Source organism: Giraffa tippelskirchi, chromosome 3, assembly GCF_054371585.1.
Source record: "Giraffa tippelskirchi isolate mGirTip1 chromosome 3, T2T-mGirTip1v1.2.pri, whole genome shotgun sequence".
Lineage (NCBI taxonomy): Eukaryota > Metazoa > Chordata > Mammalia > Artiodactyla > Giraffidae > Giraffa > Giraffa tippelskirchi.
In genome coordinates this window covers 87,769,161-87,784,534 of record NC_137277.1, presented here as the reverse complement: position 1 = coordinate 87,784,534, position 15,374 = coordinate 87,769,161, and the positions used below count along the sequence as shown (strand labels likewise).

The window sequence follows — 15,374 nt, the reverse complement described above, 5'->3', positions numbered from 1 at the left end:
ACCTCCACGCCCGGAAGAGAGAGACCAGAGAGGTCGCGCTCGCCGCCTCTTTCTTCTGCCTCTGGGCATCTTGTTCCCATTTCTTCAAAGTGCTAAACCTTAGATCAAACGCAAACGAAACAGCTGGGCGGATACCACTCCCTTCCGAGCCACCCCTCACCACCGGTTCGAGTCCCTAGACAGGATATCATTTTACCACCCCCATTATCCAAGGCATCTTCCCCCGGGAGTAATAAAAGATAAAAAGAAGAGTGGAAAAATATAAACAAAAATATAGATCCCAAATATTCTGAAGAGCCAAAAGACAACCACAACCACCCTCCTTGCATATTCTTACTGGACAGGCAAGAAGGGGGCGAGGTACTCCAGCACCACCACAACCACCCCGCCCCAACAGCATTTACTGCCAGGAGGCGGATGGTGCGAGGGAGGCGGGTTTCCTAAATACTGGCGACCTAAGCCGACGAACTGGAGGCTTCAGCTTCCAAATCGTGGGCTCTGTCCTTGGTGCTGAAAGAGCCGTGCCCTATGTCCTAACTCGCTGTACTGACTTCGGGTCCTCAGTTCTTTACCATCTCCGTTGAGCCCAAGAGCCTGGGTTGGAGTGGAAGATAATTGGAAACCAAACCAAACCCATGAAGTCCCCAAGACTGTTTCTCTCCCCTCCTAACTGGAATGTCCATGAATGCAGGGATAATATAAGCTGCCAAGACAGTGTAAGTTCCCTGAAATCAGCGCCTGACATCAAGCATGTGATTAATAAACATTTAACATACTACTTACTAATATCTAATTAAACATTTAAATTAAGGACAAGCAGGAGTCTTCATTCCTCCCTTCCCTCTATATAAAGGAAAAAGGAAGGGATATCCTCGCAGCTGGACGGACTCGGCTTTAATTTGCGATACGCAGTCCTGTAGATTTCTTTCTCTGGTGAGATTATTTTATTGGTTAAAACGTAAGAGGTGAGCGTTTTGGACACTCAGAAATCAGAAGAGGGAGTGGTTGGAAGTGTCTAATGCCACAGGTGAAGGGAAACAAATCTTCCTTTCTGGGGAATCTCGGGTCTTGGGAGAAGGTGGAAGGGACAGAAGGTGAGCAGGCGTCTTCTGGTACAGCACACCCTGAGAGGAACCTCCTCCGGCTGGCATCCTAGCCCCAGCGCAACTTGAATGATTTACCACTAGCACCCGGTTCCCTGATAGGCGCAACCATTTCTTTTAGAGAAACCTGAGGAGGGGGCTTGGGTGGAATTCCGAGCCTCTTTTTTTTTAAGTAAACTCCGTTTTTCAAGTGTGGCAGAGAAGCTGCGCGGTGCACGGTTTGGAAGGTTTTTCCTGCGCGGAGTGGGCACGCCCACCTGCCCAGTCCTGAGCTCTGGGACCCGGAGTTGCAGTGACCCACGCCCGCCCTTCCGCATGCTCTTCTGTCTTTAAAAAGTGCCCGAGGTCTTACTGTAAGATTGAGAGAGGGCAACAGTATTTTCTTTAGTATCAAGGGCAACGCGGTTATTTCAAACCTCACAACGAGAACCCTCTTACTAAATCGGTCTGTATCTTCTCAGGCGGAAGGGCGGAATCTTCGGTCTCCCTTATGGAATTTTCAGTGCTTTGTTAGATTTTCGGCATTCCCACTGTGTAATGGTGAAAGGCAGTAAGACATTCAGAGAGAAGAATCAGGATTCCGGTGGGCTAGCAAGGTCGAAGAAGTGTCCATAAATAACCCCTGCCTGCAGCATCGCAACAACAAAATCACTGTGAAAACGAGGAAAGAAATCACTGGTTACACTGTGTCATCCAGACACAATGATCAACTCTGTTTTGCCCTAAAGAAAAAGAAACTGGGGTAGAGGAAAGAGGACACCATAAATTAGAGACGAGGGTGCCTGAGGGTTGGCTTGAAAAGGCCGGAGAATAACAGCCCCGCCAGCCCCTCCAGATGTTGACCCTGGGGCGCGAGGAAAGACCCGGCCAGCACTGGGCCTCTCGGTCTCTGGCCGCCTGGCGCCATCTGGTGGAAATTTTTCCGTGAACGCCTTTTTACCGCGAGGGGCTTTCGGAACGCGGCAGTTCGTTCAATCCGTTTAAATATTGCAAAAAGAGAATCCTTAAACAGCGTGAAGTGAAGGGAGAGTGGAGGGGAGCGGGCCTGGGCAGGGATGGCCGGTCCGCTTCCGCCAGCCCACCCCCGGGCCACCGCTATGCTCGGGCTCCCCTTGTGTGTGGAGCGGCGCTCGTGCGTGTTATTAACCTTCAGATGTGATCAATCAGGAGGACTCCTTTCCCCATTGCCAAGGGAACCAAAGCTAGGAGGGAGCGTATAGTGGGTTGGAAATCGGACCCTTTTCTCTAAGGAAGCACTCGGTAGTGTGCTCCGGTGGAGTACTTGGAGAAGCTCCGAGCAGGATGCGAAAACTGAAGTGAAAAAGAGATGGAGTCCTCTAAGGGTCTGAGAGTTCTCCCCTCATCTCTGCGTCCTTTGCTTTTACAACAATCCTGGCTCGGAGAGAGCCAGCAAGGACATGACCCAGGGAGCGGTTTCCGCTCAAGGAGGCATCATAGAGCTGGGGGAGCCGCGGGGCAAGTAACTGAGGCAAAGCTACAACTCCTGTCTTCTCGAGGATAAGGTAATGGGGGAGAGGAGAGGGAGGGAGAAGCACTCAGTGAGGCAGAATTCTTCAGAGAATTTCTCTTTTCCTTCTCCTTACCCGACCCTCTGCCTAACTCAAAAAACAGAGCGTGTTGAGTACGTTCTGGATTACTCATAGGGCTTTTTCTTTTCTTTTTTCCGGGTGCAAATCCGTGATCTGGGTTTATAATCGCCCTATAAAACTCCAGAGGCGGTCAGGCACCTGCAAGGAGCCCCGCCGCTCTGCCCACGAGCTGCCCCCGCAAGCAGCGGCCTCGTGATTCCCCTGCTGAGCCGGTCCCCGCCTCCCCACTCTGCCTCCGCCTCCCCCAAAGCCAAGCAGCCGCCTCTTCGGATCGCTCTCCTCTCTTCCAGGAGCTCGCGTGCGGGACGGTGCTAGCAAAAGAGAGGCTGCAGCTGGAGGTGACGCCGGGCAGATTACGCCGGAGGCAGAGCCGGGCCGAGCCGGGCAGATCGCTGGGCGCTACGCAGAAGAGCGACCGGAGCACGCGGCTTGCTGTCTCCCAGCCCTAGGTGGGTAAGCGCGCAACCGCCGAGACCTTCCCAGTGCCCAGCCGCGACTGTTCAGCTGAGTCCTCTTCACCCGCGGTTTCATGGCCAACCCCCACCCCCAGAGTCTGCCATCTACCCTCCCGAGCCGAGAGCGTCCCGCCCGCCCCAGTCTTGGCTCCCGGTTCCTGCGCGGCGCAGAGACCTCAGCCTTCACAATCATCCTATCCCCATCAGCGAGATTCATGCCCCGGAGACGCACAGGGGCTGAGGCTCGCGTAGAAGTGGAGCGAGAGCGATTTTCTCCTCCGTATCCCGGCTGCGAGCACCGGTCTCACCAACGGGCTCCTGGCCAGCAGCAGCCGAAGGCGCGACTCAGAGCGGTAACCTGTTACTTCCCCAGAAACCGCTGTCTCCCAGTTGCCTGCGTTGCTGTGCGAGTGCGTGCGCGGGGCTAGGTGTGGGGGTCCTATGGAGAGTATGGAGGCGGTGGCCTGCCGGCGCTACTCTGCAGGCTCTTGTATCTACACAGCTTGGCCCGCGCTCTCTCTGTTCCCTGGCCTTCGGAAGCCATCGCACCAATGCCCAGCGCGGAGCAGGGACGCCGCGCACCTATCTTTGTTTGCTGCCTCCCGCGCGCTGGGCGCAAGTTGGTTTCCCCGGTGATGTTCCCCTTTCTTGCCTCCCTCACCCTCCCCGGGTCTGTACAGCGAGAAATCCGGGGTGGAGGGGAAATACAGAAACAAGGACGGAACCCGATTCTTGGCTTCGAAATGCCTTAAAGCGGGTGGGGCAAGAGGGAGACGAGCAAGGTTCCGACTCGCTGCTTTCTGGCTGTCTGGAGTACAAGGTGACTGTATATCTTCCCCAGCCAAATCCGAGGGAGACCGTGAAAACACGATCCCCTTTTTCTCCTCTCACCTTGTCTCACCAAAGTCCCCGTTCCCTGGAGCAGTTAGCCTCCTTCTTTCCAGGGAATTAGCCAGACACAACAACGGGAACCAGACACCGAACCAGACGTGCCCGCCCTGTGCGCCCTCCTCCCGCTCACACACCCCCGCCCCTCCCGCCTGCCCGCCAGCCGGCTGCTGAAACCCAATAGGGCTTGTCACGGCTGGGCTGGAAAATCGCGCACTGAGTCTCCCTAGCCCTCCTAGCCCAGCCGCCCGAACCCGCGCGACCTGCACTGGCCTTGGGTTCCCCTAGTCTCAGTGCTGCGCTCCAGGTCGCGCCACCGCGCCCCCAGACTGGAGAGGAGCCCGGGGCTACGTTGCGAGCTCCCGAATCCCAGAGCTCGCGTGCACGTCTCCTCCTCCCCTAGTCCCCAGCCTGGCGCACCCCAACCCAGCCCGCCAGCTGCCCGTCCTCTCCCCTCTCCCTAGCCCAGACTTCAGCGGGAGCGTCCGCGACCCCGGCCGCTCAGTCGCCTCCCGCGCGCCTGGACCCCGGAAGCCCTCCCCATACAGCTTTCGCTTCTCTTTGCAGCCTTTTCTAGTGCCCGACTGGCCGAGGACCCCGGACAGCAGAGGCCTCGGGACGACAGAGCTGATGGCATCTTCGACCCCTTCTTCGTCCGCAACCTCCTCGAACGCGGGAGCGGACCCCAATACTACCAACCTGCGCCCCACAAGTAGGTCCTGCTCCAGTTTCCTATCAAATGGACTGTAGGAAAGATGGGGGCGCTGGAACCTGAGGAGTCTGCGCTGGCGGAAAGGGAAGGGGGAGCGCGGAGATGATGGAGGCTAGAAAGAAATGGGGCCCTGACCCAGGTCCCAACCAGAGGTCGTTCGACTGCCAGGGATGCTAGGTGATTCCAGGGCGCTAAGAGAGTGGGAACCATGCAGGGTCGGAGCGGCGGCGATCCTTCGCTGCGGGTGAAGGACGCGCGGTGAGAGTGTTCTTTTTGTTGTGTTGTGTTGTGTGTGGTTTCTTTGCTAGGTGAGACGACCGGGGTCGGTGCACGGGGCGGTGTGAGGAGCTGGGAGACTCAACGGGAATAGAGTTTTCTATCTCCAGCTTTCGTTGAGCCGAGATCTGACCCCTCCCCCTCCGCCTTTCCCCCTGGAAGTCTATAATCAGCGGAAATTTCGACGTTAATTGCAGCTTTTAGAAAACTTGGGGTCCCTAATTGCTCCAAATTTGCGTCGAGCTATTGACGAGTGAGGGAGAAGCCAGTGGCGAGAAAGGAGCATAAAACGTTCTGAGATTAAGCCTCGACATTTTAGACAATTAATTACATTTCAAGGACCCCCCCCCCAAAAAAAGTGGGCCGCATTCTGAGTGGCAAGAAGTGGGGAACAAGGAGGAGCCCAGAAGGTTTGCCAGGGCAGAAAGAGAGAGCAGCCCTCTCTTTTTCCTGGGACAGGAGACATGTCAGCAGTGGACAGACACCTCCCAAAGAGTGAAAGGGGGAACCAGATAAAAGGTGGCGGGAAGGTTTATGTTTCCCCATCCCTAGCTCGGTGTGGCTCCTCAACCCATTTCTAGAATCCGGGCTTAATTCGGATTGATATCCTACCTCTTTGTAGAGGTGGGAAGATGGAAAAATTGTTTTCCGTTTTCACTTTAGATTGAAATGGTCTCCCTCCAAATCTATCAGCTCCAGAGAGTAAGGACCCCAGAATTTCTGTATAAAAAGGGGGCGTAGAGATGGTACTGTGATCGGAAAGAGGGATCATTGCTTCGCTTTTATGGCAGTTTCTATAAGCTTGAGAAAACATCAATTGTTCTCAACAAGGAAGGTTGGCAGGGGGCGGAGGAGGGAGTGGTCAGGTAAGCCCTTTATCCTACCCAAAGGTGCTGCCCTTGGCTTCTTGGCAGGAGACCTCCTCTTAAATTTTTAGACTGCTTTCCAGTTCCCTTTGCAGCTCCGATGCCCCACCCCTCAGGGAAGCTACAATTACCCACACAATAAAGAGAGACTCAAGAGAGCCGCCAGCTTTGGTGGCTCATGAGCTGCACACTGGCCACCAGAGCGGCTCGGAACAGTCCAAGAGAAACACGAGGCCTTAGTGCCTTTGTCTGTTGCTGTGGCACAGATGGATTTCTTTTCCAGTTCTCTCCACATTTCCCGCCCCTTTTCTGCTGCCTTGGCAAGGGTGGGTATCCATAGTGTTCATCCACCCTCGAGTCCTGCACCCCCATCACGCTCCTACTTCCCAGAGGCAGCCTCCAATGGAGCCCATGTGCCCAACCCCAGGTCCAGACCCAGTAGAGGCACTGACCTGAATTCATTCAGGGCCTTGAGGTCGCACCCGGAATTCACCAAGGCAGAGGGAAGATCCTGAAACACAGGTTCTGAGACGCACCTGTCTTGTTTCCCGCCCCAAAAGCCCAGCTGCGGTGTGAGCATCCCAGGCTGCACTCACTCACCTGGTTCTCTACCCACTCTCACCTGCCCAGCTTCTCTGCTGCTCCAAGGTCTCCTGGGAAGTGGCTTTGCTTAATTCACACAATCTTACACAACCTCTTGCTCCAGCGACCCCTCCTCTTTGCCCTAGACCATTCAGTCTTCCCTACATCAAAGGGGCTCTCTCACTTCCTCTTCCCATCTCATTCCCTTTCTTTCACTGTAATCCCCAACTCTAAAAGGCAGTGCAATGGGTCTGAACTCCAACACCATAGCTGAGTGACCTTGGAGAACTCTCCTCGCCTCTCTGAGCCTCAATGTTATTATTTGTAAAATGAGTCTTAGATTAACACTCCTCTTGCTTCAAAGGGTTATGAGGATTAGGAGGGATGACGTTTAAAGTGAAAGCACTGTACCGGGTGGAAATAGCTCTTTATGTTAAAGGTGTTGTTACTGGGGTTTAGCTTTCGCACTGATTTACTGTCTGTTGCAGGAACTCCATCTGTGACAACGCTGTCTCACTGACATCGGGGTAGTTCCTCTCCCCTCTGAGGCTCTGTTGTGCCTCGGGTTTAATGGATGTCACTCTCCTTATCGCAGCCAACATTCGCGCCGGGCTGAAGGCCCCGGCCAGGATGGGGTGGGGGATGGGAGAGACTGGAGATGCCTTGCTATGAGGAATCTGAGGGGAATTTCTCGCTAGGTCCACCACATCAGGTCGCATGCGGGCTCCTCAGGCACTCCTGTACTCCTGGATGGAAGTTGAACCCTGAAGGCAGGATAGACACTGAGGAGCCTGAGAATACAGCAGCTCCTGAGTCCCCGATTTAGACCTCGAGAAAAAGTGTCTGATTCCCTTGACTTCTCGAGATGCCGGAGGGAAGGGTTAATGAGGGGCAGGTTAGGAAGAGGGGGCAGGGGATGAAGACCCCAGGCGCACTATTGTCTTACTGACTCCCCCAGTCCCACTGAAGAGCAGCCAAGCGAGCCCGATCATTTAGTCAAATACTATTTTTCACCCAATTAATTCCTGAACTCTTCCGCGACCCCATTTCATGCCAGTTTATTTTAAGCTGCCACTCGGCTGGAGACCCGCCAAGAAATTATGAGACGCGTTGGTCCCAGATGTCTCTTGTGTTCCCTTTCCGGGCTGCTGTGGTCGCCCTTCGAGTCTGCGGGGAAGAGACCAAGGGACAGGGCCTGCATGTAGGTGCTGGGCAACTGAGGAGCCAGCCCTGTCCCACTCCGCGACCCCTCGGCGGCTACCCGACTTTAATGGCTGGGGTCGCTTGGAGGCCCAGCAGAGCGCTGGGCGCGCGGCCTTTCAGAGACACTATTTCTGAAGTAGAATCGGAAAGGGAGTGTGGTGGGTTCTCTGAGGGCACGAGTCTCCCTGTCAGCCCAAAGGTCAGACTCTTAGCTCGTTGAGGAAAGAGCTATTTAGTGAGGCGCACTGGCAAAGACCTGCCCCCACGCTCCCCAGAACACCTTTGCCTTCGACCGGGTGCCAGATAGTCCGAGCCTCACTGAACGCACGTCTCTTGCTTTCTAGCGTATGACACCTGGTGCGGCGTGGCCCATGGATGCACCAGAAAACTGGGGCTGAAGATCTGCGGTGAGTGAAAGGGCCCACTGGGGCCCCAAGGAGCTTGGAGACGAGCTGGCTTGGCGGGTTTGGGAGAGTGGGATGTACGCGGAAGGGAATCCTGGCTTCTGAGTGTTTTCGGAAGTGTCTACAGCCCCGACGCCAGGCGGAGACGCTCCTCTGCGGGTCTTGACCTTCCTCTGCCCTCTCCTGACGTGTTCCCAAGGGATCTTTTCCGATAAGGTCCAGGGGTCGGGGCTCTCCTGGCTGAGGACGAGCACAGCGCCCCAGCACTACAGCCTCGCTCTTCGTGCCCTGCGCTGGGGCAGTTCTTACCGGAGCGCTCGGCCTGCGTGTCGCGAAGGTGGAGTAAAAAGGTCTGGCTTTCCTGGAGAGCAGGCCCAAGGCGAGATACACGGCTAAGATGGTGGCTAACGCGTCGTACCTCCCCTCCACCATGGCGGGTTGAAAGTGGGCTTCTCGGCTGGACATTTTTGCCCCAAGATGTCAAAACGGATTCAGATTCCTTCTTTGAGGCCTTCAAGGCCAAAAGAAAGGATTGCCTGCAGCCCTAGGTGGCCTGCGTGGAGGGGGTGCAGGCAGTGCAAGCTAGAGGTTTTGCGGAGCTTGCCCTTGAAGGGAGAGGCGGGAAGGGAAAGAGGGCCAAGGGGGCGTGGGGCCGCGGGGCCGCAAGAGGGAAAGAGGGGGTGTCGGGCACGATTCGTCAGAGAGGAAGGAAAATAGATCTGGGAGCTGGAGGGGAGGAAAGAACAGCTCTCCAGAGACGTGAGGATCTGAATTGAAAACGCCCAAGGGGGTGTGATTTTTTTTTTTTTAAGGGAAAAAAAGATTTGTTCGAAGGGACACAGCTGAGTGGCTCCGGCTGAACAATGAGGACTTGCTTTCCTTGCTACATTTCACCGTCTAAAATCTCTAGCCTTATCGGGGCCAGAAAATACGGACGTCCCCTGGCAGGGGCTGGAGAGGCGGGGAAAGATTAACGAGGGGCTTATTAAAAGGCAGTCCCTCAGCTGCTGCGCTCGGGAGATAGCGGCGGCGCAGGCGTGGGCGCGCGCGCCCGCCCAGCCCCGCGAGCGCCCGAGGGCAGGCCGGCGAACCCGTGGCCTCTGGGACAGAGCTTCCCCGGGCCCTGCATCTCGGAGCCCCAGGGCAGCGGCAGTTGGTGGCCTGAGCGGGAAGAGTTATTTAGCAGTTTCTGGGAGAAACCCACTCTCCCCTGCCTGACCGCGCGGCGCCCTCCCTGCGATTCTGGGGCTCTGTCCCCTTGATCCCAGGAGCAGCATTTACGGCGAGGAAGGGTTGCTCAACTCCGGGACCTAGGCGTTCTGCGGGGAGAGCCTAGCCTTGGGTTTGGCCCTTTCCCCTGCACGCGAGTCCCGGGCCGCGTCCCCGCGCGGGGGCAGTAGGCGGCGGCCGAGCTTTGTTCTATAAATAACCCCCTCCCCCCGCCGCCGTTCCCGACTTAATAGACCGTTTCGTGCCAGGTCCCTTCGGCGGCCACGGCGCTCGGCTTCGTCAGCCGTCATTGTCATGCAGCTGGGCAAGCAGAACTGAGCGGGCTCTGGGCGCCCGCCACGGTCGAGGACGGGGTGCGGGCGGCTGGGGCCGAGGGCTGCTTTCCCCGCGGTGCAAGCTTTGCCTGGAGGGCGGCCCTCGTCCATCCCGGTCCTGGCTTCCTGGCTTCGGTCCCGGGCGGTGCCCCCTGCTGCCCCGACTGCAGCCCCTCGGAGTCTGGGAGAAAAAAAAAAAAAATCTAAACGCCGCTTCGGGAGACACACGCGAAGTGCCCCGAGAGGGTCGAGGGGCAGGAGCATCCCTGGATCCGGGATTAGGTGTCCCGGAACTGGTGTCCGCGAACTGGGGAGTAGAGGCTTGCATTAACTTCCCCGGAAGAGGAGCTCTGGCCGAATTTGGGGGCTACCATCCTCGGGGAGTTTCTTCTGTTTTTACCCTCCTCCCCAACACTAATTTCAAGAAAGTTGCAACCCCTGTAACAGGAGAGGGCTGGGAGTTCGCCCACGGGAAACTGGCTTCTGCTAGTATGCAAGCTTTGGGGGCCACAGGCTAGGAGGCTTTACAATACGTTTGATTCCGAAAGGAAACACCGAGAGGATTTGTTTTTCCGTCCTTTGGGCCAGCTTGGGCTTTCCATTTTAGTCCAGTTCCCGGAGGCAAAGTGCAGTCTTTGGTTTTGACCTGAATCCACAGCCAGTCCCCTCCTCCACACACAGATACCCACCCCGCTTTCATCCCAGGCCTTCGTGGGCTTGAAAGGTGCCCTCTTGGCCTGACACTGTCCAGGTTGGTTTGACCTTGCATCTTAAGACAGTTGAGGGGACTAACGGTCATCTTCTCATTTCCAAATCCATTGCCCTGGGTAACCCCCATTAAACGTTTCAGTGCCTTGGCAAGATTCAACCCCTTCCACTCTCCTATCCCCTCCCCTGGATCCCCACCTCCAACCAGGAAAACAAAGCTGCTAGGAAGGCCCCTGGTCTCACCCGTGGGACCCTTAGTTCTGGAGGCAGAATCACCTGGGAGAGCAGTCAGCCAGGAAAAACTCCAGGACTTGCCAAGAGGTGGATAGCAGGGTGGTTACAGGCATGATGGTGTGACCTAAATAGAAGGAGATACAGGGAGCCCTGAGTTCCAGTTCTGTGCTCTGCTGACTATACTGGTGAGTCCTTGGGCCTCAACCACTTCTTTATGCAGAGCTCCCAAACTGGCTCCCAGTTACAGCCCCTGAGCTGCTTTATTTAGCCCCATGCAGTGTGTTTACATGTGTGTTTTATTCTGTGTCAGTCACCAGTTTTTAAACATAGATTTTAAATTCTCTGTACTTACGGTTTCTTGAAACTAAAAAAAGTGTTTGAGGTGGGGGAGAGAACTGGCAGGGTACTCATCCCAGAAAAATCAAGAAAAAAGCCCCTTCCTCTAGGGAGATGCAATTCCATGCTATAGCTTGATGGGTGACAGTATGGGCTTGGGCTTCAGGCCTCACTTGCTCCCTTGGCCAGGTGAGCCTTATGCCAGGCTCAGTTCAAAGCCCCACTTGGAAACAACTGGCTTGAACCCAGTGCTCTCTATTCCTCACACTTCACCCCAACTCATGGGGCTGATTAGGCCTTTGAGTTTGGGGTCAGCTGTGAGGAACCAGCAGCAGAGCCCAGAGAGGCCCCACTGAGGCAAGTGGAAGAGAGCCGAAGCTGCAGTCAGCTTTGATCAGTTGTAGCGCCTCTTTGCCTTCTAAAACTGTTAAGTTACCAGTAATTCATAGGCTTAAAGTGAGTGAAAGTCGTTCAGTTGTGTCTGACTCTTTGTGACCCCATGGACTATACAGTCCAAGGAATTCTCCAGGCCACAATACTGGAGTGGGTATTCCCTTCTCCAGGGATCTTCCCAACCCAGGGATCAAACCCAGGTCTCCTGCATTGCAGGCAGATTCTTTACCTACCGTCTGAGCCACCAGGGAAACCAGGTCCTTATAGCTGAGATACAGAGCAAAAGGGAGTATAGTCTGCGTCAGTCTCAGGGGCCTCTGCTTCTGAGACCTCTTGCTAGCCAGGGAGGTTGTCAAAGCACTAACCTCAATGTCCTTGAGGACATTGTCCACCATCTCATCATCCTTGGAGAAGCATACGATTCCTTTCAGAACCTCTCAGAGCCCAGAAAGGCTAGGGTTATTGACCTTTTTTTGAGGCTCCCAATATTTTAGAAAACATTTACCTTCCCAAAGAAGTGTTATTCTGAAAATCATGTCCATTAAATATTTATATTAGCAAATTAATGGCTTTTATCATGGATTATAATGTAATATTGGCTCAGCTGGTAAAGAATCCGCCTGCAATGCAGGAGACCTGGGTTCGATCCGCGAGTTGGGAGGATCCCCTGGAGAAGGGAATGGCTCACCCACTTCAGTATTCTGGCCTGGAGCATTCCATGGACAGAGGAGCCTGGCAGGCTACAATCCATGGGGTCACAAAGAGCCAGACACAACTGAGTGACTTTCACCTTCATAATGTAGTATAAGTTGTGTTGTGCGTAAGATAATTACAAGATGTATAGAATACACTAGTTCCTAGTACACTCCAGGAAGTGTGGTTCAGGAATGGGATGCAGGTTTAAAGTTGTGTTGTAATTGTCATCTTCCATTCCTATCAGGACACTTCTGGGAATGCCTGTGTCAGGAACTCCTTTGGAGATAATACCAAAAGCCCAAATGCAAGTCCTGGTCCTTTCCCAGAGGAAAGGATATGCTCAGGGGTTTCAAGGCAGAGACTTTTCCAGGGAGTGAGTCAGAGCCAACCAGAAGTCAGAGACCTGGAGAGTGGGAGTTCAGCAAGGCAGGACCTCATCTCCATTAGGGCACATGGACATGGTCTTTTCAGCCTGAGAGATTCCACAGCTGCTAGTTCTGGACACAGGGGAGCTGTCTTACCCAGGAGCCAGGTGATCCTGCACCCCTCTGGTAAATGAATGAGGGCTTCTGGTTTTGGACCCTAAGGGTTCGAAGGAGGAATTCAGAAAGTAGGAGAAGAGGTGAGGGAGAAGATGCAACCCCCATCTTCATGTCTAAGTGTGGAGCTCTATTATAGGGTCCCTTCTGATGTCCTTTAGAGCTTTAGTGATATGTTTAAAAAGTGCTGGGAACAGTGAAAGGCCTGGTGCCTCTGCCTTTCTATTCTTCCCTCCAAAAAGAGACCCTGCTCCTGCCTGTGGGAGGATTCTAATCATCCCACCCTTTCCCCTGCATCCCTCCTTCCTCCACCCCTCACCACTGAATTGCAGTCCTGGGGAAGTAAAGCTGAATTTCCCAGAATAACTTGCCTCTCTTCCAACCTCTTGGGACTTTCCTCCAAGCCTGCCTTGTGACATTTGTGATTCCCAGAGGATCTTGGAATCTACAAATACAGCTTTGGGGTCACCAAGAAACTTATAACTTTCTTCCTCTTTTCAGAGTGTTGTATTTCTGACTAAGATTGAGACTGAATTAGAGGAGATGAGGGAAGGAACAGAAGCGGGGATGGGTAGAGGTACTGAGGGAGGAAATAGTGCTCTTGGCTGGCAGTCTCCAGCCCTTTCAGCTCAGCCTCAGTGGGTTTGCCACTGGTAATGTTTGCACTGCTCTTCTCAAGCAGGAGAGATTTCCACCCCTTCTGAGGGGCAGAGGGGAGGGCTTTGACTCCCACCCTGGACTCAGAGTTCATCTCCATGGAGTTCTTCTCAATTTATTACATTGTTGGTCACCAGCTGCCAACTGTAAGCTCCTGGAGAAGAGGGGATCTCTCTGATTTATCTTTATCTGTCCACCATCCTAACTCTTAGCTTAGGTCCTTTTCCACAATAGGTGCTCAATAAGTATTTATAGAGTTAAATGTCACCACACATAAAATTTTAGGCTTTCTTGTCTCTTTCTCCAATACCTTTATTTAAGAGGGGGAGGGTACAGGGAAAGCTGTACTTTAGGCTTGGGTCAGAAAAATTAAACTTACATTCAACCCTGGTAGCGTTTACCTGGTGTACCCAAGGAAAGCATCTTCCCCAGTGCTCAATGCTGGTCCTCACCTCCTCCTCCCTCTGGTTGCACAGCCCATAAACCCAGTACTGGCAACATCCTCTCTGTTTGCATCCCTTCCCTTAAAACCCCATCCTGGGGCTGGTTACTGGAGTGGAAGCTGTCCAATTGACTTAATTCTGCGTTCACTGTCATGTTCAGAGAAGAGAATGGGCTTCACTTACTGTTTTTCTCTCTTGCATGACTGGGTCTGTTCCACTGATGACACTTGACACTGCCCCCTCCCCGCCTGAAGGCGAGCAGTGCCAGAGCCCTTACATTGAAGACACAGACACCCGGCTTCTTCTCAGGGGATGCGAGAATCCTGCTCAGAGAGTCAGCCTGGGCCGGCAGCTAATCCTGTGAGGCTGGGAGTTCGGTGCCCTTCCTCTGACCCAGCTTCTTGTGCTACAGGCTTCTTGCAGAGGACCAACAGCCTGGAAGAGAAGAGCAGGCTTGTGAGCGCCTTCAAGGAGAGGCAGTCCTCCAAGAACCTGCTTTCCTGTGAAAACAGTGACAAGGATGGCCGCTTCCGACGCACAGAGACAGACTTCTCCAACCTGTTCGCCCGAGGTACTCCCCACCCCCACCCCACCCTCAGTGCTAGCCAGTAGGCTCCTTACTGGAGTTCTTTATTTCTTCCTGAAATTTTGCTGATCTTACCAAAAAAAGTTATTATTCCTTCTGAAGCATCATGAAACTGCTTTCCCAACATCTGATTAGAATATTCTCCCTCCTTCCATACTGTCCCGGTTGCCATCATTTGAAAGCTGGATGAGGGCAATCAGTAAAACAATCAACTCTAAAGATACTCGCAGGGACAAATATAGATTCATAGACTCTGAAAATCCAGAACAAGCTTACATATAAGAAAATCCAGTGATTCTCTTAATAGCATTTATGCTCCAAGGGTGGTGGCCACAACAACAAAATTGCCCTGTGAAAGCTGTGTAACTGGGCCTCATGACCAAATTGCTGGCCTAAAGCTCATTTTTCTTTTGAAGATCTTTCAGTCACTATTGCTGCCCCTACAACAGTCTCAGCAGGTGCTTTCCCAGTCTTTCCCGAAGAGCTCAAAGGTAAACCCATCACCACACCCTTCCATGAACTCCCCACAAGCCATGGAGGCCAAACCGGAACAGTAAAACAAGACTCACAAAATATGAGAGGGATAATCTGAAGAATAGACAAAGAACATCATTACAGCCAGTCTGTTCTTGAAATATGACTGACAGCCTCAGCTTTTCTCCATGGCTGCCTTGCCTATCTGACTCTGCCAAACAAAAGTTGGAACAGAGAGTCACGTCCTGGCATCCCAAAGGCCGAGCTGCAAAGGATAAGGTCAAGAGACAGGCAGGAGTTCCCTCTCCCACCCTCCTAAGCCTCATCTTCCAGTTATAGTTTTCAGTCTAAGGACATAAAGAACCACCCTTTTCAGGGAGTTCTCAGCCTCTACCCACAGAAGCCTCACCTTCCACCAGCAATAGATCAAGCACATCATAATAACACCAGACTGAAAGCCCAGTGTCTGAGCCAGATGTATAGAAACATGCCTGGTACTAGGGCAGCAAGACAGAAGCCCTGTACATCACACGCCTGACAGGCGTGCCCAAACGAATAACAGGGGTATTGAGCAGTGGTAGGCTGCTCATGGCTTCTCAAAGCTTGCTATTTATGAGCATATCAACTGTCAGAAAGTCTGTGAACTCCCAGGGAGTATAAGCAAC

General features: G+C 53.7%; 1 protein-coding gene across 3 annotated transcripts in view; it reads left to right on the top strand.

Moving 5' to 3' along the window:
• The window catches only part of GAD1 (glutamate decarboxylase 1), a 54,666-nt gene that overhangs the window by 14,610 nt on the left and 24,682 nt on the right, over positions 1–15,374 (top strand). Inside the window, exons 7-11 of one of the 3 annotated variants that reach the window (XR_014079006.1) lie at positions 1,565–2,626; positions 3,004–3,162; positions 4,624–4,768; positions 8,040–8,102; positions 14,062–14,220. Coding sequence is in view for 1 of the 3 variants with exons in the window: in XM_081577840.1 (XP_081433966.1) it covers positions 4,687–4,768; positions 8,040–8,102; positions 14,062–14,220 (304 nt within the window). In the remaining 2 variants the exon portion in view is untranslated. Of the gene's footprint in view, positions 1–1,564; positions 2,627–3,003; positions 3,163–4,623; positions 4,769–8,039; positions 8,103–14,061; positions 14,221–15,374 lie in introns of those variants that run through there. The other 2 variants (XM_081577840.1, XR_014079007.1) reach the window with 2 other exon arrangements.